At 62.9% G+C, this 25,840-nt stretch overlaps 1 protein-coding gene across 3 annotated transcripts; it reads right to left on the bottom strand.

Moving 5' to 3' along the window:
• SH2B2 (SH2B adaptor protein 2) lies at positions 890-25,377 on the bottom strand. Of its 3 annotated transcripts, none has more exons than XM_021086271.1 (9): positions 25,208-25,377; positions 12,339-13,105; positions 9,152-9,253; positions 6,997-7,088; positions 5,522-5,613; positions 5,258-5,422; positions 4,436-4,644; positions 1,858-2,029; positions 890-1,401 (listed from the first exon to the last, which is right to left on the bottom strand). In XM_021086271.1, exons 1-9 carry the CDS (start codon positions 25,248-25,250, stop codon positions 1,058-1,060), a joined length of 1,986 nt encoding a protein of 661 aa, XP_020941930.1. In that variant the 5' UTR covers positions 25,251-25,377; the 3' UTR covers positions 890-1,057. The 3 variants fall into 3 exon arrangements, with proteins under 3 accessions (XP_020941930.1, XP_020941931.1, XP_003481041.1); XM_021086272.1 differs by lacking the exon at positions 25,208-25,377 and adding an exon at positions 23,200-23,452; XM_003480993.2 differs by lacking the exon at positions 25,208-25,377 and adding an exon at positions 23,204-23,292.

The following is a 25,840-nucleotide window of genomic DNA, read 5'->3' as shown; positions in this document are numbered from 1 at the left end:
TTCTCAGCTGGACCGCTGCCTGAGAGACCCTGACTCTCAGGGACAGCCGGTGACTCCTCTGCCTGCAGGGAGGCAAGGGATTGGGGTGGGGAGTGAGTGGAGGTGGGGGGGGGGTCTCCAGGCTTCCTGCAGGTTTGAATCTCGGTCAAAGGTGAGAAAACCAGCCTCTCCCACTGCCCAATCCCCTAGTGGGCTAATGTGGAGGAATTCTGTCCACACTGCCAAGACCTCAACGATGGACCCAAGGACATGGCTACTCTCATTGCCAGCATCCAACTCCTCACTCTGGCATTCAAGGCCCCCGCACTTGGCCCAGCTCCCCGTCCTGCACTGTCCCCGGATGACTCTCCCTGCTCATCTTTCCTTCACTCTCCCCTCACACCTGCGGCACACGGAGGTTCCCAGGCTAGGGGTCAAAAGGGAGCTACAGCTGCCGGCTTCTGCCACAGCCATGGCAACACCAGATCTGAGCCTCCTCTGCCACCTACACCAAAGTTCATGGCATCGCTGGACCCTTAACCCCCTGAGCCAGGCCAAGAATGGAATCCTCATGAATACTAGTCCCCCCCCACCCCTCATTCTCGCCCCGAAGCCTCTGTTCGGTTACTCCCCGGCCCCCCAGCTCTCTCACAGCTCCACTAAAGGCCCCTCCCCAATCCCTATGGGCCTCCCATAGGTGCCTTTAACTGTGCACCTCATTCAGGTGCTGCCGCTGTCTCCTGGCTTCCCTTCCCCTCAGACGGAGCTGGGTTGGGGCTGAGCAGGTGCCAGGGCCACGGTGGGCTCAACGGGGGGGGCCAGAGTGTGGCGCCACCTCCTCCCTGGTAGTTCCAGGGGGAGCCGTGCCTGAGGCCGCCAGGGCCGGAGAAAGGACGACAGGAGAGCCAGGTGCAGTCCCTAAAACAGGCTCTTTAATAACATATGTCTTCACTGAAGAGCTTCGCTTTTCCCACCCAGCGCCGGGCGGGGGCCCGCAGGGTCCGCCGGGCAGACGGCCACTTGGGCCATCGCCCCGCGGCCCGGCGGGTCCGGGTGGGCCCAGGGCCTTGGCGCCCGGCTAGTAGAAGGAGTACTGGTTTTCGACCGCGCGCGTGTGGCCCCGGGCGCCCTCGCCGGGCCCGGCCTCGGGGGGCTCGTCGGCGCCCCCGCCCGCCGCCTCCAGCAGGCGCTCGGCGCTGTTGCTGCGGCTGCGCGCGCTCAGCGGGCCCTCGGCCGGGCGCGGGGCGCCGGGGACGGACGCGGCGGAGGACGACGAGGCGGACGAGGACGAGGCGCCGCCGGCCTCCGAGGGCGAGGCGGGAGGGCAGGCGGCCGCGGCGAGGCTGGAGAAGTAGTGCTGGCCGGCCGGCTCGCTCCAGCAGGCGGGGGGCGCGAGCGCGGCGCTGGGCGAGGGCCCCGGGTCTGCAAGGGAGACCGCGGGCCGTCAGCGCTGAGCCCGGGCGCCGCGGCCCCACCTCCCCTAGTCCCAGCGTGCCGGAGGAACGGGGTGGCCTGGGATCGCCAGCGGAGCCAGGACCCGAATTCAGCACGCCGGGTTCCAGCCCACCGCCCGGATAACAAAAGTCTCGCGTACACGGCAATGCGCGGGCAAAGGGCGCTCAGCCGGAGATGCCGGCGCCCCCCCCCGCCCACCCGTGCAGGAGGAACTCCACCCGCTTCGGTGCTGCCTCCCAGTGGCCCCTTCCCCTGCCGGGAATCGCTCAGAGCTGCCACTGGGCCGGGTTGCTTACGGCTGCCCAAGACCTGGTGCTCACCGCGCTGGAGCGGGCTGGGGGGCAGCCTAAGTGTGACACCCTCCCCCACCGCCCACCAGTCTGTTTCCCTGAGCCTCTGCACAGGCCAGGAGGGGCGGCTTACCAGGTGGGGGGCCCTGGGCCCGCACGTAGCTGCGCAGGGTGATGTCTGCAGAGCCCCCGGACTCGAGGGGGATGGGGTGGGTGTGGAAGTGGCGCAGCATGTCCAGCACAGACTGGAACCACAGGTGCTGTACGTGGCACTGCCCGTGGCCATTCAAGGACAGGCGCAGGTGCTGTGGGCACAAATGGGCGTGGTCAGTCTGGGTCCTGGGACTGGCCACCTGCTTGGCAAGTGCCTTTGAAGGTCCCTGGGAAGGCCAGGTTTCAGATGCCTTATGAGGCTGTGTCAGAGCCGGTCCCTCCCGCATGAGTCTCACACCTGCGGTGGGTTGGGGAATGAGGGCAGCAGAGCCAGGCCGGGATGGGAGGGAGCACGCATTTGTCCCTATGCTGGGGCACCCACATCGTGCCCTTCACACGTCTCCCCCCGTAGTACCCCACCCCGAAACCCTCATAGGTAGAGATTACAGCCCCTATGTGAGAGGCGGGCACACTGAGGCACGGAGAGGGAGAGACTCGCCAATAGTCACAGGGCACAGAGCCAGGAGGAGAACTCAGGTTTGAGTGACTCTCGCACCCTGGCAGGGTAGGGGACTGCCCACTATCTCTGCAGGGCCAAACCCCAGAAGGGTGGAAAGAGCCCCCCGGGCTGGCTGGGGAGGAGGGACCGCATGTGCAATGCATCCAAGCTGCAGGGGGAACAGCTGGAGCACCGGGGAACAGGGCCCACGTGGGCCGGTCGCCGCAGGGAGAGAGAGGAGCCACAGGGCTCTGGCTTCAGCCCTTTCTTGCTCCATGTGTATCCCACAAGAGGAAGAGGGGCTGTCTGTGGGGTGTGTGTGGCAAGAGGGGTGGTGACAGGAGGCTTGCAGAGTGTGCAGAGGAGGGGGAGCTGGCCTAGCCACCTTCGAATGGGACAGAGAAATGGGGGCGGGGCCGGGGGGGCGGGTAGTGTTCCCATGAGTGAGTTCTGCCTCTCAGCAGGGCCTGAAGTTGCCAGAACAGCATGAGCAAACAAGGGAACACTCATAGGAGTGGCTCAGGCCGAGGGGAGCAGCCTAGTGGGTCCCACCACAGCCTCAAATCTGGGCCAGGCCTTTGGGGACAGAGACCCAGGGCAGAGCGGGGCCCCAGGGGGGCACGTGCATTTCAGTCTTTGGGAAGACAGTTCAGACATTTATTTTGAAGGTGAAAGAGCTGCCTCGGAAGGCAGAGGGCCTCCCTCCCAGGAAGTGTGCGGGCAGGAAGTGCTCCCCTGGCACGAACTGCTCCGATTGAGCAGGACAGGGAGCTCTGAGAACGCACCAGCTGGGGTGAGTACCAAGTTCAAGGCTGGGTCTTGCCCTGGGAAAGAGAGGACCTCCTATTTTCCCCTCCTGAACATTCCCCCACCCCACCCTCTTCCCGCAGCCACTGTGCCCCGGGGCAGGCTGGGCACTGTCCTAGGCTCTGACTTGGGCATATGTCACGTCCACACGCTTCGGGGATGCTGCCTTGGGGCGGTGCTGGCCAAGAAGTACACTCCGGGTCAGGCTGCCAGGGTCAGCGTTAAGCGCCTGGGTCGGAGGAAATGGCAAGGCCGGCTGCTTTCCAAGGACGTGTCCCGGGGACGTGCTGCCTCCTCCGCAGTGGGGCCACGGCTGCCATGGAGCAGGGCCCAGGGAGCCAGGGGAGGGCCTGCCGGCGCTGGGACACTGGCCCCGGGGGCAGGCCTGGAGCAGGAGTCCCGGGGTGCCCCCTCCTCTGGCAGGGACTGGCTGACGGGAACCGCGTCCTGGGAGGAGCCAGCGCTGGGTCTGTTTCCTTATCGGAAGCTCGGGGCTGTGGAGGGGGGAGCCCTCGAGGTTCCTGCCACTCTGTCACATGGTAACCCCCACAATCAGCGGGCTCTCTGCCATGTTTTGCTTCTCGCCTTAGCTTGTTGTTAGCACACAGTGTCCTTCCTCCAGGGCCCACCGTCTGGGTCACGGTCATGCCTTTGCCCTGCCCGGTCTGGACCACCCTTCCCCTTGTCTTTCCCTTGGGGATTTGCTGTCTATTGCACACCTTGGGTCGAGGCCCTCTCCTCCTCTGGCCGGGGGGCGGTCGGGAGCCTCCTCCATCCCCCTCCTACGCAGCCCTCCGGCCTGGCCCGGCTCCTCCTCTCCTGCCTGGTTCTGCGGGGCCCACCTGTGTGGTTCCCTTCCCCGTCCCCTGGCCTGGTCCGAGCTCAGGCCTGGCCCGGAGCTGGGGCTCAGAAGGGGCTGCTGAGTGCTGAGCAGGGAAGAAGAGGGGCTGCCCGGGGGGCGGCTGGGGCAGGAAGGCCTCGGTTGACCCCAGCCCTCTACTGAGGTGGCTCTAGCCCCAAGGCCGCGTGATGCCCCCATGCACAGGGTCAAAATTCAACCCTGAGGAGGCCTGGCCACGTGTGGGACAGGCGGGAGCCCCTCTGCAGTGCGGGAGGGAGGCGGGTGCTTCTGGCCTGCGGAAGCCGTGCCACGCCTACACCCATGGAGCCTGGTTCCCGGCCTGGGGCTGCCTCAGGCGCCCTCCCCTAGGCTGGCTACTTCCCCCCATGGCCGCCACCCTCCTCGACTTGCCTTAGCTTTGCCCTGGAAGTTGAAGGTCAGCACGTACTCCCCAGGCCGAGTCTCACTCTGGCGGATCACGAAGAGGCCATGGCTCCGGGCCCCGCCTGCCAGCACCAGCTGAGCTGCCCTGACCCGTGATAGCGTCCCGTGGAACCAGGGGTAGTCGGAGAGCTCCAGCTCGGGCTCGGGCTCGGGCTCTGGCTCTGCTCCCTCCTCCCCTGAAGAGGGATGGATGGCGGTGTGAGAGGCGTGGGGGAGAGAGGAGAGAAAATAAAGGAGAAAGGGGGAGCTCCCTGGTGGCTCAGCAGGTTAAGGACCTGGCATGGTCACTGCTGTGGTGTGGGTTCAATCCCTTGCCCGGGAACTTCCACAGGCCGTGGGCAAGGCTAAAAGAAAAAACTAAACAAAAACAACCCCCAAAAAACAGACGAGAAAAGGGCTGCATCATATGTTGGCTTTCTGCATTTAAGAAGCCGTTTGAATAATTTAGAACAAGACAGGGCGCTGACCCAACCCACTAAGCATATGAGGTAAAGCGAGCCACAGAGAGACGAAGGACCATCCTACAGTCACTCTTTAAATCAGCAACACATCTGGGAACAGATCAAGTGTCCTTGTCCCCAGTCCCTAGTTCTGACCCTTTGTACCCTTCTTTTCTGTGAGGGTTTTCTGTTGAAACCAGGGGTCCTGGACTGGCCTGCAAAAGCCAGAACTACCGTGCTGCTGGGTAAAGGACCCAGTGGGATGAAAAGTCACAGCTTCTGAGGTTCGGGAAGGGCTTTGGAAGGGCCTGTGGGTGCCTGTGGCAGCAGGAAGGCCGCGCCCCCGCACCTGTGTTATTGCTGTCACTGCCGCTGCCGCCCGAGGACTCCAGGGTCTCCAGGAAGGCCTCCAGCGGGACATGGACCAGGGACTCCCCGATGGCCTCTCGAGCTCGGCTGTGGGGGGCTGTCACCACGGCTGCCGTGGTCTCTGGGGGCCGGGGCAGGTCCCCTGCTGGAGAAGTGGCAAGTGAGAAGCCAGTCTGTCTGTCTGGCCAGACCGCCCCCTCCCACCCTGCCCTCCACCCCCCAAGCCGGCTCTGCCCCCGCCTACCGTCCGTCAGGAGCTCACAGCTGCAGGAGGCCACGCGGCTGGCCAGACAGCCTCCCCGGGCACAGGAGAGCTCAGCGTCTTCCTCGCTGTCCCTGTGAAGGCAAGAAGGCCCAACTGTGTCCTGCCATGGCACTTGGACCAGGGCCACGGGCTGCTCACAGCGCCAGGCAGTGGCGGGCACTCCCATGGCCAGGGTCAGCCCTGTCCTGTTCGCCTGGGTCCCTCTGCCTTGACGTCCCTCTGTCACACCCTCAGTTTGCTCTGTGGCCACCATGTGAGTGACCAGGCCGTATGAAGAGGCTCCAAGTGGGTGCAGCTCTCCTTGAGGTCACATGACCCCTGCCCACTAACCCATGAGGGGCTGGCCTCCTCCTGGAATCCCCTGGAGGCCCTCACGTGGGGCCGGGGCCAGGGCCAGCTCCCTTCCCCATCTGTGCCAGCTCTGAAATACCGCAAAGTGAGGTTCACCTGCGCAGGGGCTGGGGGAAGAGGCTGCGGAGCAGATGGCTGGGAGGGTGGCAAGGGAGGGATTATAGCCACTTTGGGGATCGGGGGGCCTGGGAGGTGCTCAGGACTTTAATCGTGCCTCCTTAAATGAGGCTGTTAATTAGAAAGCAGCAGCCCCTCCCCCCGGGCTTGGCTCACCCCATTAGCCAGAAAAGCTGCTGCCAAACGCTCAGCCTGCTGGCCCGCCTCCCCTCCTACTCCTGGCCTCCGGATCTCTCCCGGATGGATGGAGGGACGGACGGACAGACAGACGGTGCAGCCAGCCTCCCTGCTGTTCGTTCTTCCTGCACGCAGCTGACCGTAGCTGCCCTGTGCTTGTTACTGGCCGTGGCGCCCCTCTGCCCTCGATCCACCAGCTTCCCAAGCTCTCTTCAAAGTTCCTTCCGCATCGGCTCTAATTCCAGCCACCTGAAGGCCCTGACCTTCCTGGCGCGTCCCAGGCTCTCACGCACCTCCGCACCCTTCACCGGGCTGCTCTCTCTGCCTCCTCCACCCCCAGCCTCTCCCACCTGGCTCAGGCCTGCCCTTTCTTTAAGCCTCAGAGGTGGGCACCTCTGCCCAGCACGGCTTCTCTGTGCCCCTGGGCTGGAATGGGGGCCTCTCCTTGGGCCTCCCACCCTGGGCCCTTTGGGTTCACCCCATCACTACCCATCTCCTACTGCTTTCAGCTCCCCTCCCAGCTCGGGATGAGGAAACGACTTGCTCCAACTTCCCTGCAGGTCCCCAGACCCTGAACTTGCAGAGCAAGCCTCGCAGAGCCTGCTGGGAGGGGAGGTGGGGGTGGGGGGACGGATGACCCTGGCCGGCACCCACCTGGATGGGACCCTAACGAGAAAACCCCTTTTCTCCAGCTCGGCTCCTGCCCTCCACAGAAAGCTGCTCCCTGTGAAGGCTGGACCCGGGGCGCAGCTGAGCTGGGCTCCCCCCACCCCATCGACCCATCATCCTAGGGCCACCTGGGCACTCACCCGGGGTCCACGCAGCCCTGGATGTCAGCCACCCAGGAGTGCTTCTGCAGCGAGTCGATGGTCTCCAGGATGTACTCTGCTCCATTCTCCACCTGGGGAGGGGTGGGCAAGACACCGGTCGGCAGGCACCCTCAGCAGGGGGCTCCAGCCCCCCCGGACAAATGGCTCCTGCCACCCCTCCCCCACAGGGGTGTCACCGGTGTGAGCAGCAGGGAAAACAAGGGGGTCACCATCGGGCACCGCCCCAGCCCCAGGCCAGGGGCCCAGGGTGGAGGGCAGCCCCGCTCTCAGCAGCCCCTCCCTCCTGGGCCCACCCCTGGGGGTCCTGAGGGATGACGCCCGGCCCTGCTGGCCAGGAGAGGGGTGGGGGGGGCCCAGCAGTGCCCCCTCCATGCCCTGGCACCCCTGAGGTGGGTAGAAGGGCATCACGACCCTCAGGTCTGTGAGGGGCCAGGCGGCCAGCACCAGGCTGAGGGCTCTCACGCCTTGGTGCCTGGAGATCCACCTCCGGGAGGAGCAGCCTCCAGAGGGGAAGTGGGAGAAAGGCAGGGCTGCGGGCCAGGCCCAGGGTGTGTGCCTCAGACACGAAGACTGATGACCTCTTCTCACTGGGAGGGGGGCAGTGCTTTTCCCATTGTACAGATGAGAAGACTGAGGTTCAGAAAGAAAAAACAAAGGCGTTCCCGTCGTGGCTCAGTGGTTAATGAATCCGACTAGGAACCATGAGGTTGCAGGTTCGATCCCTGGCCTTGCTTAGTGGATTAAGGATCTGGCGTTGTGTGAGCCGTGGTGTAGGTCACAGACGTGGCTCAGATCCTGCATTGCTGTGGCTGTGGTGTAGGCTGGCAGCTACAGCTCTGATTATACTCCTGGCCTGGGAACCTCCATATGCCACGGGTGCGGCTCTAGAAAAGGCAAAAAGACAAAGAAAAAAGAAAAAAAAAGGAGTTCCTTCGTGGCACAGCAGGTTTAAGGATCTGGTGTTGTCACTGCAGTGGCTTGGGTCGCTGCTGAGGTGCAATACCTGTCTCGGGAACTGCTGCATGCTGTGGATGAACCTCACCCTCCCCCCAAAAAAGACCGAGATTCAGAGAGGTTAAGTAACTTGCTCAGTGTTACACTGGAGCTCAGTTGTGCTGAGACCTGAACCCAAGGCCCTGGGCTCTCAGCTTCCTGTCCCGTGTCTCAATGAGCAGCTGGGCTTCCAGCACCTCAGAGCTGGGAGGGTCCACAGAGACTGCCTTCAAGCCCTCTCTGAACGGATGGGGAAACTGAGGCCCAGGGCAGGGCTGGAAGGTGAGGGCCTGGCCTCAGGGCTCCTGAGCATCATTGTTATCCTGAGCTGGGTGGCACAGTGGGCACCTGCTGTTGGGAGCGAGGCTCTGATCTGTCTTGTCCAGCAGATTGAGACTGCCAGGCAGGGAGAGGCTGTGTCCTCAGCCCCCAGCCTGGGGGGACTCCGGGTACGGGGTTGGCAAATGTTTGCTAAATGAATAAGGGAGTTCATGACTAAACTAACAGGGACAAGGGCAAACATAAGCCTGGAGAGGGTGTGTTGGTGCCAGGGGCTCCAGGCAGCCCTGGGGGGGCGGGGGGGGGGAACCAGGCCTCCTTGGGGACTTGGCCTCACAAGCACCCTCCGAGGAGGCACAGGGCCACCGCCCTGGCAGCCTGGAGCCGTGTCCTCGGCAACCCGGGCAGGCCACCCCAGTGAGATGGGGCCTGAGAAGAGGGCGAGCCGCCCCCAGACTCACGGGGTGCCTCCCTGCACCCCACTCGGTGCCTTTGTGCCCTCGGTCTGTGGGACCCAGCGGGTTCCCACACTCCAGTGCTGGTGACAGAAGCATTTGCATAACTGCTGCAGGCCGTGGGGTGGGTGCCTCCTGGCTCCAGTGGGGGAAGGGAGGGAAGAAGTGAAACAGGAGCTTCCCTCGGCCCGGGAGGAAATGGGACCAGCCCACTGGGGGACAAGGCCTGAGGCATTTGGCTCTGGGGCCTCCGGGGCCAGGGCTGGGATTCTATGTACACAACTGTGTTTGGTTCTGGGACCCCCGAGCCGGGCTGCCTCCCCCTGCCCTGCTGCTGGCACTTTCCCCTCACCCCTTGCAGGGGCCTCAAGCTGTGACCCCACATGTGGGGCCGGGGCGGGGCTCACCTTGAGCACGAATGTGTTGTCCTTCTCGGGCATCTCCAGGGGCATGGTGGTGCGGACCTCAATGATGGCAGACAGAGGGATGCTGACCTTGGGCCTGGACGCCTGGGAGGCCAGAGGAAGGGGCAGTCAGTGGCCCCAGGGCCTCCCGACACCCTCTCTCCCCTCCCCGCCTCCCAGAGGTCAGAGCAGCCCTCAGCTTAGGATGCCAGGCAGCCCTGGCACAGAGGCGTTCTGATCCCCATTTCACAGATGGGGAAGTTGAGGGAGTTCCTGGGAAACGGAGGGACCTCCCCATATCGTCACACCGCCAGTGGGGGACAGAGCTGGCACGGACATGAGTCTCCGAGGGCGTGAGCCCTGCCCCAGGTGCCCTTCTGCCCAGCACACCCACCAGATCTGTGGTTTTCATGTTCTTCACCTTGACCCATAGAAAGAAATACATTTGACATTGTGACCCAGGCCACACGTAGTAAAAATATCTCTGAAACATGTTTCACCAGACAATATGTACCCTGAGCGTGTGTGATGGAGTGTGATATTTTCTATTCTATTCTAGTTTATTTAAAAAAAAAAAAAAAATGCTTGTCTGCCCCTTCAGACTAGGCTTTCCACAGCTCAGCTCTGGAGCCCCCAACTGAGAACAGGATCCAGGAGCCAGGCAGGGCTGTGTCTCCAGGTGGAGGAAAAGGGACCAGCCCTGGGCTTAACCAAGGGGAGCTGGCACGACTCCCAGGGAGGGCCACTCTGCCCCAAAGCTCCTGGCCATGGCCCGAAGGCCTCCTGGGGCTGGCTGGAGACTGATTCCTGGCAGGGCTTGGGCTTTGGGACAGGGACTTTCTTAAGAGGAAAGGGAAGGGCCCCACGTTGGGTGGGCAGGCGGATGGGAATTCCTGGCAGCACTGGCTGCCATCCAGCAGGCTCAGGGCCGGGCTTGGAGCAGTGACCCTGGGGCTGACCATGGCAGGCTGTCACACCTGCCAGTGGGGCAGGGGCCTGGTCCTGGAGTGGGTAGAGCAGAGAGGTCTGCAGGGAAGGCCTGGCCTGGGGACTTCAGCTGGGCTCCCACTGGCCAGAGACGCTGACTCCTCTGCCTGGTGTCAGGCCCGTCCGTCCTGGCCCAACTGCCCTTCCTGGTGCCCTGGATCACCCTTCCCACGTCTCTGCACGGAGCCGTCACCCCAGGCCTCTGCTCACTCAGCTCGAAGTCTCCAGGAACGCCTGTCCCGGGGCCCTGCCTCCTGGTGAAGGTTTCTGCAGTCTAAGCTTCTGCTCAGGGCCCCCAGAGGGCCAGGGCCTACCCGCTAGAGTTCACCATCCAGTTCAGCAAATACCGGCTTCCTGGTGCTTCCCCAGTGGCAGGGGGTCAGCATCACGGCTCCCGGGTCCCAGGGCTGTGAGGGCACTGGGGTCCAGACCCTTCCTGCAGGGGGAGCGAGGGGGCAGGAGGCCGGAGAACACGGGAGCCCCGGGAGTCTGAGCGCCCGGAAACAGCCCCTGGGCCTGCAGGCCACAAGCTCCCGTCTGCTCCAAGGTTGCAGCCAGGCCTCCGGGGGCGAGAGGAGGCGGTCTGGACTGTGGGTGGGTGCACGGGACTGAGAGGCCGTCAGGGCGTCCGCGGGGTGCCCCGTGGGGCTCATGCTCCTGGGACCAAACACACTTGGGAAACGGGGACCTGAGCCTTCACAGCGGGCTCCTTCCTGCGCAGCGTGTTCCCCAGCTCACAGACATTTGCATGAAAAAAGGAGGGTCTGAGGCCAGATCAGGGGTATGAACCCACCTGCCCTCCTCAGAGGTTGGGAAAGTGGCCCCTGGGGGGGGGGCTGCCCTCTGCTGGCAGTGAGTGGGGGGCTGGGGGTGCATGGGTAACACAGGGCCCCAGCTGCTGCACCCCCTCCCTTGAGGGCGGCAGACGCCGCTATTTACAGCCGGGCAGCTGTGGCTGCCACTCAGGGCCTCCGTCCCTGCCCTCTGGGTGACCCTGGGCAAGCCCCACCCCACTTCCTACCCCTCCCCAGGCCTCATCTACCAGCAGTGGAGTTGGGATGGATGGTATGTAATTCTCACAGGGACCTAAAGCTGGGGGGCTGGGCAGGCAAAAACTCCTTAGGGAGTGGGGAGCTCCTGGGACTTGGGGAGAAAGCTCTTCAGAGTAAGGCGCCTCTCATGGGCACCTGGCCCTGGGGAGCCCCTCCCTGCACCCCTGGTGGAGAGAGGTGAGGCACAGCATCCAGAGCCCCGACGGATGGGGAGCTGGAGAAAGAGGTGAGACTCAGAGGGACTGCAGGCACTGGCTACAGAGCGGGCCCAGGGGGGAGGGGGGCCCTGGGTGGTTCTTGGGGGTGTCACCAGCTGCCACACCAGCACCTCCCACCTTTCAAAACCTCCCAGGGCACAAGGAGCTCCCACCTCCATGCTCCTTTCATTCCCGGGACCACCAGGGTGGTGGGCATCAGTAGCCCAGCTCTGCCAACCGCCAGCTGTGTGACTTTGGGCAAGCCATGCCCCCTCTCTGAGTCAATCTCCTCTTCTGTGACCTGGGGACCATGGTACTACCTTGCCAGGATACTGGGGCGGAGGGGGGGGCGGGGAGGCGTGTGGAGGGTGCTCAGAAAGTGGGCACTATTTTCGAGTCAGTCTCTCTCTCCAAACCAGACAGGTGTGCCACCCTGCAGGGGATCCAAAACTGCCCCCCAGTGCTCTGATGTTGAGCCACTGCTGGTGACAGCTAGGAGAAGCTTAGCTTTTGAAACCTGGGCCAGAAAAGGGCCACCTGGGCAGGGGCTGGGCTGGAGCCTGGCAGCCAAGCTGGGGATGAGCAGATTCTCACAGAGCTGGATGTACACCTCCCGCAGGTCCTCTCCGAGTGTGCCAGTGTCACCCCCTGCCCTCCTCCTGGTAGGCCTCCTCTGTGGGGAGGCTCCAGCCTCCCAGGGGCCCCTGGGTGAGGAAGAGAGGAGGCCAGGCACAAGGCTCTCCAGTACCACCAAGAACAGTACCCAGAAGCCCTTCTGTTGCCAGAGGGCCCCTCTGACACCTCACAGTTGGAGAAAGAGGGCTTGAGACTTGTCCCTGGGGGCGAGGATGGGGGCTGGCACCCCAGGCTCTTGACCCTCAATACCCATCCTGCGCATCAGAGCAGGCAGCGTGCGCCCCTCCGCTGGCCCCCCACGTGGGGGTGGGAACTCACCTTGGGAGGCACGAAGAATTCCAGGCGGAAGCGCTCGCCCGCCACGGCTCTGCGCAGGAGCAGGCGACACTTCTGCCACTGGGCGGCGCCGCCGGGGCCCGCGGCCGCGTCGTCCGCCACCATGAAGCGCAGCGCGCCCTCGCGCTGGATGTCCACCAGCTCCACCTTAGCCGCCAGTGTCCGCGACAGCCGCAGGCGCCGCATCCACTTGTCGCGCGGCTCGGCCGGCGGCTCGGCCGCCCGCGGGGCGGCGTCAGGCTCGGGCGAGGCGCGCCGATGCCACATGTCGCGCACGCCATCCACCACGCACAGGCTCATGTTGCGCAGCGAGAAGCCCTTGCGGACGCGGGTCTTGGTCGCCACGTGCGCCGACACGTCCTCGGAGCTCCGCGAGTGGCCGTACGGCGCGGCCTTGAGCGCCGGGGGCCCCGTGGGCTCTGGCTCCATGGCGTCTGGGTGCTCGGCCGCCCCCCGGGGCCCCGGCCCGGCCACCAGCACGCGGCGCACCTCCTCGCCAAACACGTCCAGGAAGTTGGCGGCGAAGTGGCGGGAAAAGGAGGCTCCGGCGTCCGGCGTGTCGTAGGCCGGGTTGTCCCGCAGGAAGCGGCAGAACTTGTGCGCGAAGTCCACGGCCGCTGCCTGCGCGTGCAGCTCGCAGAATTGCCGCCAGTCCGGGACGGGGACCGGGGTGGGGGTGGCGGTGGCGGCGGCGGCGGGGCCGGGGCCGGCACCATTCATGGCTCCCGTCCCATCGCAGCCCCCGGAGGCTGCAGACAAAAGGGACAAGTGACTTCCTGATTGCTGTCCAATGCGCCCACCTGTCCGCTCTGCAGGACTGTGTGCAGCCTTTCCGAGGAGCACCAAGGTGCTGGGACAACCAGGGAGACAGGAGATGTTTCTGCAGGAGGGAAGGGGACCCCCCCAATTCACTGTCTTCAAACAGCAGCCTCAGAGAACCCCATAGTCATTCCTGGGGCTGGCTTAGGAGGCTGGGATGACAGATGCCTTCAAGTGGGGTCCCCATGAGCCTCCATGACCTGGCCTCCCTAAGTTACCCCTTCTGAGGGTCCCCAAAGCTTGGTGGACAGGAAGAGGTCAGGTGCGATACTTTTGGCTCTACCTTCGAAATATGCCAAGAACCCCACCCCTTCCCCACTTCCTGCCATCCAGGCTGTTGTTCCGGGGACCCACACTACCCCGTCTCCTGCCAGCAGTACTTTAGCAGCCTCTTGACTGGTGCCCCAGAACCGGACCTCACCTGCTACAGTTTGTTCTCCACCCAGGAACCTTGTCATCGTTTCTGAGACATAGGGCAGATCAGGCCCTCCTCTGTTCAGAATTCTGCAACCTCCCACTTGACTCAGAGTGAAAGCCAAAGTCCTCCTCCTGGTCCCCGAGGCCTCATGCCATCTGTCTCCATTTGACTCTCTGAGCTTAACTCCTGCCACTCTGCTCTGGTAGCACCTGCGTCCTACCCCAGGGCCTTTGCACTTGCCATTTTCTCGTGTGCTTGGCTGGAACGTCGTTTTCCCCACACTCCCTCACATCCTTCAGGTTTCTGCTCAGATAGCATCTTGTCCGATAGCTGCTCTACTGAAAGACAATTCTCCTGCTCCACCCAGCGCTGGTGTCTCTGTGCCCTTGGCCTGCTTACTGATCTCCACAGTGTTTATCCCCATTGGACATAGCATTTATCCACTTACTTGGTTGTGTTGCCACCCCCATGCCCCCACCACTACACCTTCCCCTGAGCATGCCACCTCCACGAGGCAGGGCTTTTGACAGTCTTATAAGTGGCTGTGTCTCCAGTGCTGGGCACATGACGGGCACTCAGTAAACGCTGAATGAATGAATAAGCAAAGGAAGGTGTTCAGCATACCAGGCATGTCACAGCTGTCACTGCCCAAGCCCTCACCTGGGGCCTTTGAACACACAGCTTCTTGGGGACGGCCTGGGATTCTACACTGACCCTGGGACGTGGGGCTCACCTCCCAGAGTGGAGCCAGTGTGACCAATTTTTCACACTGGCACTGAAGGCGCTGCCCTCTTGGACGTCTTTCCGTCACAGGGGACTGCCCGCTCTACTTGTGTTCCTGCCTCCTGGAATTCTATTCCCTCTAGTGCGCCCTCCAAATGGAATCTTTTCTTTTGTTTTAAATGGCCGTGGCTAGGGATGGAATCGGAGCTGCAGCCACAGCAATGCAGGATCTGAACCTCATCTGACTTATGTAGCAGCTTGTGGCAACACCGGATCCTTAACCCACGGTGTGAGGCCAGGGATCGAACCTCCATCCACAGGGATACTAGTCAGGTTCTTAATCTCCTGAGCCACAATGGGAACTCCCAAATCTAACTTTGAAAAGGCCCCACTCCAGGCATCCCGGCTGTTCCCTCACCCCAGCTTCCCAGGCCCCCGAATCCTTCCTCACTCCAGATCACCAAACTGCACGGTGTCTAGACATCTGGGGGCCTGGCCTCCTCACCCCCCCAAGGTAGCCAAAGCCCCTGGAGACACAGAACCAGGCACTGCGTTTATGTACCGCATCCCCCACCCCACAGGCCAGGGAGAGATGTGGGGGAGGTGGTTCTGCTGTGCCTGGGGGAGCCCCTGTCTGAGGGCCCGGCTGGTATCAGGGGGACTGAGACAGGTCGTGCCCTCGCCCGCCCTCCCAGGACCCCCGAGTTCCCGGCGCGGCCCTTCCTTGGCAGCTCCTGGAAGCACCACCTCATCTCTCCCCTGGGATCCAAACTCTGTAATTAAACGCTGGGTAAAAATAGCTGCCCCACTCGGTGAGCTCATCTACGGGGCCTCTGGGCCATAGGGCATCGTGGGAATTCCCTCTCACCTGGGGGCAACCTCGCCATCGATCTGCAGTCAGTAACCACAGGACAGCCCCAGGGAGGAGACAGGCCACTGGATGAGGCCACTTAGCACAGAGGTCAGTTTTCCAAACTGGCAGCTCTCCTCAGACTCCCGCCCTGGCACTGGGGGGAGCAGTGGGGAGGCAGAAGGGTTTCCTGGAGGAGGCGGGGCCTGCCCCGGACAAGGACGAGGAGTGACCGCACTGCAGGCACGAGCAGTACCGCGGAGGCAGACTCATCAGGAAGGGCTGGGGAACAGGGGCTGAGGCACCCACGAGTCTGGCTCACGCTAGGCCTTTCTCTTGCCCTGCTCTTCCTCCTTCTTTCATCTGGCTAACTCCTACTCATCCTTCAAGAATGAATCCAGGGGCCACGTGCTCCAGGAAGACTCCCTTGATCTCCCGCAGCCGGGGTAGCATGTGTTTCCTCTGAGCTCCCACAGTCCCCTCCTGTGCGTCTCTCCAGTGAGGTGCCAACTGCAGGGTGTCCCAGGTGTCTGACTCCCATCTGGCGCAGGTGCTCCTCGGGGGCGGAAGGCAGGCCTGCGTCATACGCCAGGAATGGGGGTGGAGGCAGGAAGGCACCTGCCACCATCACCATGGCTTTGGCCTGGACCTGCGGGGAGTGGGTATTTCTGGGGGTGGGGTGGTGGGGGAGGCCCTGTTCCTGGGCTCTAAGGCCCTTTACCCAGCAGCGCAGTGCTCCCCACAGTTCCACTGAGACCACCCAGGAGGGTGAGTCTAGGTGGCGGGATAGCCGAGGAAGGGCTAGCACTGGGGCCAAGCGTGAGTGCGGATGCCCTCTGCTTGACATCGGTTTGTCCCCACACGGCAGGTTGGGGCAGGGAGGAAGTCAGTCCCAGAGCAGCATCCTCAAGCATTAATCCTCGTCCGTTCCCACTCCTCCAGCTGCTTGAGAATATTCTTGGCAAGGAGAAGGGGCAGAGTAAAGGGACAGGACCCTGGGAGAGGCTCAAATGAGGGTAGGGGGTCCCAGCTAGGCCTCGCTGGAGGCGGGGTTGGAATTCAGAGGGGAACCTGCCAAGGAAAGGGGGCTATGGCCACGTCCCAGGCAAGGACGGGCCTGGGAGGCACTGGGGTTGGGCCCGCCTTGACCTTCCCCTCCCCCGCCCCGCCCCCTTGCTGTCTGGCCAGGAGCCTGTGGCCCTGGTGTCCAGCACAGCAACCCTCACTGTCCCCTGGGTCCAGCTGGGGCTTCACAGAAGTGGCAGCGGCTGTGCAGCCGGAGGTAAAAGTCACGAGCAGCAGGGCCAGCAGGGAGCCCCGGCCGCAGTTCCAGATGGGGAGACCGAGGCCCGGCCTTCCCTGAGAAGGGGAGGCTGCAAGCCACAGGGAACAGGGCTTGGACCCAGTGGTGGCAAGGGTGTGCTGTGCCCACTGCCTGTGGGGACAGAACAGGGGACGAGACCCAGTGCAGGGACCCCGCCGGCCTGGGCTCCAGGCCCGACCCCACTGCTCCCTGAGTAGGGTTGGGGGGGGTCGCTGACCATGACTCCACCCACTGGGCCTTTAACAGTGAGGATGAGGGGCCGCCCCTCCCTGGAAGTTCAAGGGGGCGGCCTCTGCAGGGCTGCAATTCACAGTCAACTTCTGCAGGTGACCACAGCCCAGATGTGCAAAAAGTGGAGCACCCAGAGGTACCAGAAGCAGGATGGATGAACTCCCCAGGCCCCCATGACTGGGCTGGCCTGGCCGGTTTAGGGATTGAGTCCAGCCGGCTGTGGGCTCCCTCTTCCAGTGGCTCCCTGGCAAGTCCCACCTCAGTCTTTGCCTGTGTCACTCATTCTCCAGCCGGTTCACTTTCTTTCTTCCTCACCCGGCTGACTAATCAAACTCTTTTTCCTTTTGTCTTTTTAGGGCCATACCTGTGGCATATGGAAGTTCCCAGGCTAGGGGTCAAATCAGAGCTGCAGGTGCTGGCTTACACCACAGCCACAGCAACGCCAGATCCAAGCCGTGGCTTTGACCTACACCGCAGCCACAGCAACGCAGTATCCTTAACCCACGGAGCGAGGCGAGGGATCAAACCCGCAACGTCATGGATACCAGTCGGGTTTGTAACCCAGAGTCACGACAGGAACTCCATGACTATTTCAATTCTGCTCCACCCTTTTGCTGGGTAAAACCTCTCTTCTTCCAGGAGGCCTTCCCCCTACACTGGCCCTCCCGTCCTGAGCTCCCGCAGTTGCCGTGGTCCTCAGCCCTCTTGCTTCCATGGGCAGGGTCCCAGCTCCTCCCTCTCTGGCCTGGGAGCCAGCACGGGACAGTGAGGGACTGGGCAGTGGGAGACCAGGGGCCAGGCGCTGTGTCTGGCGAGGCCTTGGCTCCCCATCCATAAAATGGGGCACTGAAGCAGTGAAGTCCTTGGACACTGAAGACTGGGGTCCCCGAGTCCCTCCAGGGGTGGACCGGGGGCAAGCCTCTCACTTTCTATGAGGGCTGGGGGGAGACAAGGGAGCCCCCCCTACTCTGCCGGGTCTGGGGAACCAGGTGGTGGCCCCCAGGGACCCTGGGTGGGCAGCCCAGCCTCCCCAATCCATCACCCTGGGGTTTTTCCAGGCTCGGCTGGGCTTTCTGGCTTCTCCTCCTGGAAAAATGTTTTTTGTTCCCATCTTGCTGGGGCCAGAGGGCGAGGGGGTGGGGCTTCAGGGAGGTGGGGCGGGGCGGGAGGGGAAGCCTAATCAAGTCTCTGGTGTTGCCTTTCCAAGCCTCGGCCCTTCCTAACCCCTCTGCCAAGAACCAGATGGGAGAACCCCCCACCCCACCCCCACCCAGTTAGATGCCTGGGAGAGGGGGCGGCTGGCCTTCCGGTGGTAAAAATAGCGCTGACAATTGGAAGAGAGAGAGAGAGAAAAGCCAGCTGTCAGCCCCCAGTGGCACTCAGTTCCGGACCCCTCGGCCAGGTCATTCCTTAAAATATTAATGAGGCGGCCGAGCCACCCCGCTAATGGGCCGGTGACCAATCGATCCGGGGCACAGTGGGCAGCAGCAGGAGGGGCTGGAAGGCACCAGCGCGGCCCACACCTTTGGGGGCGGGTGGTGTTCCCGGAGCCTCAGCAGGAGCCAGCTTCCCCACCGCACGAGACAGCTGCCCCCACCCCCGGGGAAGAGAAGGGAGACCCTGCAGTGCAAAGTAGCCACCAGAACCCTGAAAGGTGGTCCCCTGGATCCAGGGACAAGGCCCCAGGAGCATCCTTGGTGTTCTGTTCTGGGCAGTGCCACCCCCACCAATGAACCACTCACAATGGGGAAACTGAGGCCTCCCCACCCAGAATATCTGTGCTTGGCCCATGGCACCAGGAGAGGAGACAAGGCCTTGCTTGGCTCTTCCCTGCCCTCTGGGGAGCTGCCCCGATCAAGCTCACTAATGGCCCAGCCTCCAGGCTTCTCAGGACCACCGGCTGGGCCCAGGCGACCCCACACTTTACAACCAGGGCTCCTTCCAGCTGCCCTCCTGGCCTCTGTGGGACTGTCCCCTCCAGCCCTGGCTCTGCACCTGCCCCCTGCAGGGCACAGACCACCTCAGGCAGGCTGTTCCTCCAGCCAGGAGTGCCTTCCTCCCTGCAGGTGGAGGCCTTTGCTACTTGGGCGGTGGTTTTCAAGTCTACGCCCCACCCCGCCCCACCCTCAGCAAGTGTCCCCAAAGGGCAGGCTCTGAACCAGGGCCTCCTGCGGGAGGGAGGTGTGGCTGGAATTCCCCACCCTCCCCCAGCCAGGATATCTGTGCTCGGCCCATGGCCCTGGCAGGAGGCAGAAATGGGCATGGTTTCCGGCCTTAATACCCTTGAACCGGCTGGGACTTGGCTGCAGAGTGGGTGTGGGGAGGAGGGTGCTCTGATCAGTGACAGGGACAGGTGCAGATTAAGAGCCCTTGGGACTCTGCCCCTGTGTGTGTGTGTGTGTGTGTGTGTGTGTGTGTGTATGTATGTTGGGGGGGGGCAGGTGCGTAGCGAGGGACTCTGGTGGTCCTGGCTTCTCTGAGCATCTGTTGCCATAGCTGTAAAGTGGAACCATCCTGCTTGCCCACCCAGACCTGCTTCGTGGGCCACGTCTGTGCTAAGAAGCAATGCTGGAAGGCGGCTGCTGAAAGCTGGTGGCACAGCTCTGTGCCCTCACACCTTTCACGGGACTCCCGGCCTTTGCCACTGTGCATGGGGGGAGCACTTCTGCTGAGCCCCTCACGTTCCCTGATGCCCCTGACCTCAACAGCCCTGCTGGCTCTGGGACCTGCAGACCCCTGGGCTAGGGAACCCCACAACTGCATCCAACAGCTGCTCCCATCCCTGGGGCCCCGGGGCCCAGGCGTCTCCCCACCCCCATGTCTGATCCTTTGACACATGGGCCGGTGGAGCAGCTAAAAGCCTGAGATCTGGAGCCAGACCAGCTGGGTTTGAATCCCAGCTCCTCTGTGTCCTAGCTCTGTGCCTGTGAGCAAGTGACTCAGTTCCCTCATCAGTTACAAGAGGGTGTAATAACAGCACTGACCTCAAAGGGCTGTCATGAGGATTAAATAAGTAATTGGTTTAAGAATCAAAGCTCCTCTTTTTCCACTTCCCACATGTCTTGTGTGCGTTCTTGCTTTTCCTGCCCCTGCCCTGGGCGGACGGTGGCCCAGGACTCCTCCCCGACCTCCTGTTCCTTGCGACCCCCCCCAGCCCCCGACAAATCTGGGCTCCGCAATGTGGCCAAGGTCATCGTTCTAGAATCCACATCGAGTGGGCTATGCCCCTGTTTAAAACCCTTCTCCTCTCCATCTTCCCTTCCCGTGGTCCAGAGGGGGAAATGAGCTTCTGGCAAGGGAGGTGACAAGCCCATCATTCCCTGGACATGTACTGGACTCTGTGTGTCAGGAGCCACGCTGGCGGGTCCAGGGCCACTGAACTGGCGAGATGAGGGAGGTGGGGCGTGGAGCCCTGTTCGGATCTGTCCCTTTCTGTAGCACATGCTACTCCCTGGCCCAGGGGAGCTCTCACTCCGAGGGCACAGTGGGGGCGCTCAGGTCTTGCCTCACAAAAGGAGGGGACACTCTGACAGGCTGGAGGGCAGGGGAATCCATCTCTAGGAAGTAGATGTCAGATGAGCAGGGAGTGGGGCCTAGGACAGTAAGCTATGCCGGGCCCAGGGGGCTTAGGAGGGCGGCTCTCTTCCTTCAGGAACACCTAGTGCTGGACAGTTCCTGGACAGGCTCTGTAGGTGGAGAGCAGGCTGGGATGGCTCTAGCTGCACTGGCACTGCCCTCCTGGGGTTACAGAGCAGAAGCACACCGTCTCCAGCCTTGGCCTGAGTCTCGCAGTCTCTCTCTCTCTCTCTCTCTCTCTCCTAGTGTCAAGGATCTAGGCCTTGATTCAAACCCTACCGAGACTTCCCTGGGCCATGACCCAGCTCCCCAAATCTGCCAGACACCCCTCATAACCCCTGCCACTTAGCCCACCAGTCTGCCTTCTGGCTTTTTCATGACACACATACCACTGACTCCTAACTGAGACCTCCGGGGCCTCCCCTCAGTTCCAAGTATCTCAGAATTCTGGGGACTGCCGGATGCTTATAAGCTTCCCCAGACCTTTCTCTAAGCAACTGAACTCGCAGCTGGGCTGATCTCCAGGCACCTCAAACTCACCACATCCAAGTTCTAATACATCCTGCTTGTCCACCGATTGGAGTCTCAACACGCAGCCTGGGACTATACCCCCCTGCTCCTCTACCCCAATAGCTGGCAGGCCCCTGAGCCCAGGGAGGCCCCGGGAATGCCTCTTTGTCCTGTCTCCACCTCTGCCCTGGGCCCCCCTGCCCCCTACAACACCACCGGACTGTGACCCCCCATCTGGGGGTTCTACCCACCCTTCAGGTGGGTCTGGAGAATGGAGCCCAAACCCTGCTTCACCCCAGGAGCCACAAGATGCTCTACTCCCACACACCGCACTGCCCAGAAGGTCTGGGCCATGACCTCCTCTAGGAGTTGAAGACTCACCCCTGCTCTCCCCTGGGACAGAGCACAGCCATAAAAACAGACCCACCCAGGTGAGGGGGAAGGGAACCCTCCTCAGGTTCCAAAGCGGCCACCGCCCCTCCGGTCCCATGTGGACGCTGAGGAGCAGGAAGCCAGGCAGCTCCAAGGCTGGACCCAAACTCCACAGGGACAGCAGCCAGGAGGCCCAAGGCACTGAACCCCCAATTCCCTACAACCCAGAATGGACAGGCAGTGCAAGAGGTAAGAACCAGATTCTCATCAGAGGGAAGTGGTTTGGAAGCCTGGCTTTTTGGTTGAGTGATTCTGGGCAAGTCATTTCACTTCCTTGAAGCTGTTTCCTTCTCTGTAAAACGGGGATAATAATAGTACCACCTCCCCCCCACCCCAGGTTGTTGCAAAGATTACCAGAAGCAGCACAGATGCCCTTAGCCTGCCTGGCACCATTCAGCTCGAAACCAAATGCTCAGCCCTGGGGTTCCAGGCTCCACCTGGATGTGGGTCCCCTTCCTAGGGAACCTACCCTTGGAAGTGTGTGTGTGTGTGTGTGAGTCTCCCTAGGAGACCCACAGGGGGAGGGGCTTAGACATTTTAGACAGATTTTTCACAGTAAGGGTAAGAAAAAAATCATATGCATTCATTCTCGATTAGGTAGAACCATTCAATGATCCTTAATGAGACTCTCTTGTCCATCATCACGCCCTCTAGAGGGGGAGAGGAGTAGGACAGCCTGTGGAAACAGAAGGGCACAAACCTCACCACTCCACCTCACCACTGGCCCCACAGCCAGACCGTCCCCAGAGTTCTTTGGTTGGAAAAGTTTTAGGTCAGTCTTAGTCAATGCCCTCCTGGATGGAGTAGGGAGGCCACGATGGAAGAGATTTTGTTCACAGTGGAGGACAGGGTTGAGGGGATTCAGATCACACCCCCCAACAGAAGTAGCCAAAGCCTCTTAGGGAAACCACCCACTGGCTCCTCCTGCCCTCTCAGAGGCGCCCCTTCAGCCCATGCTCAGCGACCAGTGTTGGAGGGAGGTAGTTAGCCAGCTTGCTAGTTACCCAGCTGGCAGGTGGGCTGCACCATCCCCATTTTACAGGCTAGAGAATGGAGGCTCAAACGGCAGGGGAAGGGCTCAATTCAGGTTTGCCTCCCAGCCCCGAGGCTCTCTCCTGCACCAACTGGCTTATCCACGTTCACGGTCACTCTTGAGGCGGTCCAGTCCACCCTGTGCGGCTCCAGAGGGGTCTCAGTCATTGCAGACTTCTCCCCCTGAAGACCTGACTTCCTCCTCTGCTGGGGTCCCTGCCTCTGCTTGGCCTTGGTCCACTGGCCTGGCGCGGTGCCGAGCCCCGCGCTGCCCGCAGGTTCATCAATGGCCGAGGCCGAAGGGCCTGAATGGAGGGCATGAACCCGCCCCTTCTTAAAGGCGCCGGCCTCTTGGGCACCCTCAGCGATCCTCCCCACTACCGAGGGCTGCCGGAGAGCTCCCGGGGTGGGCGGGTCGAGAATGGAAATCGTGAGAAAGAAGGCCTGGGCCAAATGGAGGGCGTGCCGGACCGGTGATTGTGGTCTGGAAAGGGCCCCTGTCGGGGACCGCACCCTCAATCCAGGTTGGTCCTAACCCGGCAGCCTAGGGTAGAGACCCCAGCGCTCCTCCTCCGGCCTTAAGCCAGAGACCCCCTCCTCCAGGGGGCCCGCAGCGCTCGCTCCAACGCGGGGCCTGGGCCCTAGGAAGGGGCGGGGGCGCTGCTGCTCCGGAGGCGGCTCGGTCCGCGCCCCCCGCCACTCCCACCCGGCTCGGGATGGGGGTCCGGGAGCCGACCCCCGCCCAGGGCGCATCTCTTCTGTCGCGCTCCCTCCCACCAGCGCACACAAAGACAACAAGCGCGGACCGGGGCGCGTGCGGCCGCGCACTCCAGGCAGCCGTGCGCACACACACGCACGCCCTCAGGGACAGATGGGGTCCAGGGTGATGGACGGTAGGACGAGAGAACTGAGGACAAGCAGGCCGTACCTACAGGCGCGCAGCTGCGGCCGAGTGGGCCGGGACGCCGGCGGAGCGCTGTCCGGACCGCGGTCGGGCTCCCGGGGCCCGGCGATTCATGGCCCGCGGCGGGTTCGGGCTCCCTCCAGGCGGGAGCTGGCGTTGGCGGCGGCTCCTCCTTCCGTCGTCCACAACCTCGAAGGCTCGTGCGCTTCTCACTGGCCCGGCGCGGCCCCGGCTCGGCTCTCTCGGCGACCGAGCGCCGCGCGCTCAGAGCCCGGCCTCAGCGGCGCGCACCCCGCCCGCTCCTCCTCGTACCCCTCGCCCGTGCGGCGCGCGCCTTCCTGGCCCCGCCCCCGCCGCGAGCCCCGCCCCTCCTGCCAAGCGCCTTCCCGGCCCCGCCCCCGCCCCCGCCCCCGCCGCGCACCCCGCCCTCCGCGGAGCCTGCTCGGCGCCCGCCACTGCTGTTAGCTGCCTCCTGGCGGCTGCTGGGCTGCCGAGCCCTGGGGACCATAGGGGTTAGGAACTGGCCTGCAGCCGCCCCATTTGGGGCGAGAGTTCGCGGCCGCCCAGTCTCGCGCAGCAGGCCCAGGCCAGGCCCGGAGGCATCCCCCGGAGCCGGAGGTGCTGGCCCCGGGAGCGCGGCGGGAGTGGGCCGGGTGGGTGGTCTGAATAGTGGAGAGGATGGGGCGTGGGCGCCGCTTGGGACTGGCGCCCGGGCCGGGGGGGCCTGGACCCTCCGGCGTGGGGACAATGGAAGTCTCGAGAAAGCCCAGATGTCGCAACAACGGGGGAAATCGATGTCTGGTTCTCATAAATCGCGAGGGCGAGCACCACGCCCCCTCCCGCCGGCTTTCCAGGGCCGGAAATCGAAGCCCGACTACAGGGCAGGGAAGACCTGTGCGCGGTTCCCACCTCCCTACCTACACAGAGATGGGTACACTGACGCCGCCCCCCCAGGAGGAGGTCTCTTCAGAGGTCACCTGGGGCTGATGAGCGGACACAGCCCTATCTTCCTCATCCCTGCTCGGTTCTGCAGCCTTCAAACTCGCGGCATAGACTAGGACAGATCCCAGTCTGGCTAAAAAAACAAAATCCCAGTCTGGCTAAAAAAACAAAGACTGCTACTGGCCTTTGCAGGTGCTTGTGGACTGACCCCTGGCGGGCTGAGAGCCTCCAGGAGGCTTCTCAGAAGAGAAGGAGGGGCTCCAGCAGGCCTGGAAGGTGCCCAAGAGGAGCAGAAGGGTATCGGTGTGAGCGGAAGTGTGGAAGGGCCGCTCAGAGGTCAGACCTATTGCTTGCTCCTGGAGAGAGGAAGAGGGTGCCAGGCTCCCGCCCCCCTCTCGGTTCCTGGCCCCAACCCACGTCCTGGGATCACACCAGCAGTTAGATCAGCTCCTCGCTAAACTCTCTGCCGCGAGAGGTTGTTCTGTGATCTGTTGTGGTCTCCTGGCCAGCCGGGAGTGTCTCCATCTCTTGCCCCCACCCCACCCCCGTCATGACCTCTGACCTTTGTAGAGAGCCCTTTAACCTTTCCCCAAGCCAGTTCACATCTCTGACTTCCCAGGAAGCAGGACAGGCAAAGAATGGTTTTTATCCCAGTCTTGAGGATGGAAAGGGTAGGGCCTAGAGGGGCGTGCTGGGAGGTGAAGGTGGAGATTGGCCAGGAATCCGCACCTCCTGCCGGCCAGCCCTGGCCTCCCTCCACCGGGGCGCTGAAGCCAGGCACGCCTGGTCTGAGGCCCTGGTTCCTTAGCCCCTTCCCTTCTACACACAGACCGCCCTCTCGGCAGGACCTGGCCAGCAAACATTTACGGAGGCTTAGGTGCAAACCAGCCATGGATTGGAACTGCACAGAAGCCTGGGCATCTGGCTGGGAACCAGACCCATAAATGGGGCTGAGGGGTGTGGGAGTGTGGGAGTGGCTTGGGAGGGTGATCCCTGCACAGTGGGAGAGAGGGAGGGTCCACGCTGGGTGGCCTGGCTGCGGACCCCACCCTCTTGGGGGGATGGAGACTGGAACCCCCAGGGGACTAACCTGCTTCCAAGTAGTAGGCTGAGCTCCAGTGGTGGGTGGTCATTGGCCAGGGAGGGTCGTGGGGTGTGGAGTCCAGGGCAAGACAATGGCCCTGATGTCCAGGGAGGAGGAAGCGAGGAGGACTCTGACCTTCAAGGAGGAACTGGTGGGAGAAGTGGAAGTGGCTGGGGTGGGCGGGGAAGGAGGGGAGCTGTGATTAGCCAAGAATAGCTCTGTCATGGCAACGGGAATGAGGGTGAGAGATGAGGGGCCCATCTGGGGTCCCCAAGGGCAGGCCCTGGGGCCTTAGAGGAAGTTCTGATGGGGTAGATGACAGGGGTGCTGGGGGTGGGGCCCCAAAGGGGGGTGCGGCCCTGGAGGCACAAACTCTAGAGTATTTAGGGCTAAAACTCAGACATGGATACCACAGGGGACTCGGGCCTGGTGGACTGCTGGGTGGTTGCTGAGTGCGCCTGGCCAGTGGGAGAACGCCAACCACCACGGACCAAGAGGAAGCCCTAAGTCTGGGTGGGAGGGGACCCATATCAGTGGGGTTGGGCTGGAGGCCAGGCGGCCCAGAACCTGTGGCTCAGGGGTGTCCCCTTGCAAGGCTGTCACTCAGGGGACTTGATGGGCATGGGCCCCCACAATGCC

Source organism: Sus scrofa, chromosome 3 (assembly GCF_000003025.6).
Source record: "Sus scrofa isolate TJ Tabasco breed Duroc chromosome 3, Sscrofa11.1, whole genome shotgun sequence".
NCBI lineage: Eukaryota > Metazoa > Chordata > Mammalia > Artiodactyla > Suidae > Sus > Sus scrofa.
Note: the sequence above shows the minus strand (reverse complement) of the source record. Positions and strands in the feature narration are given on the sequence as shown.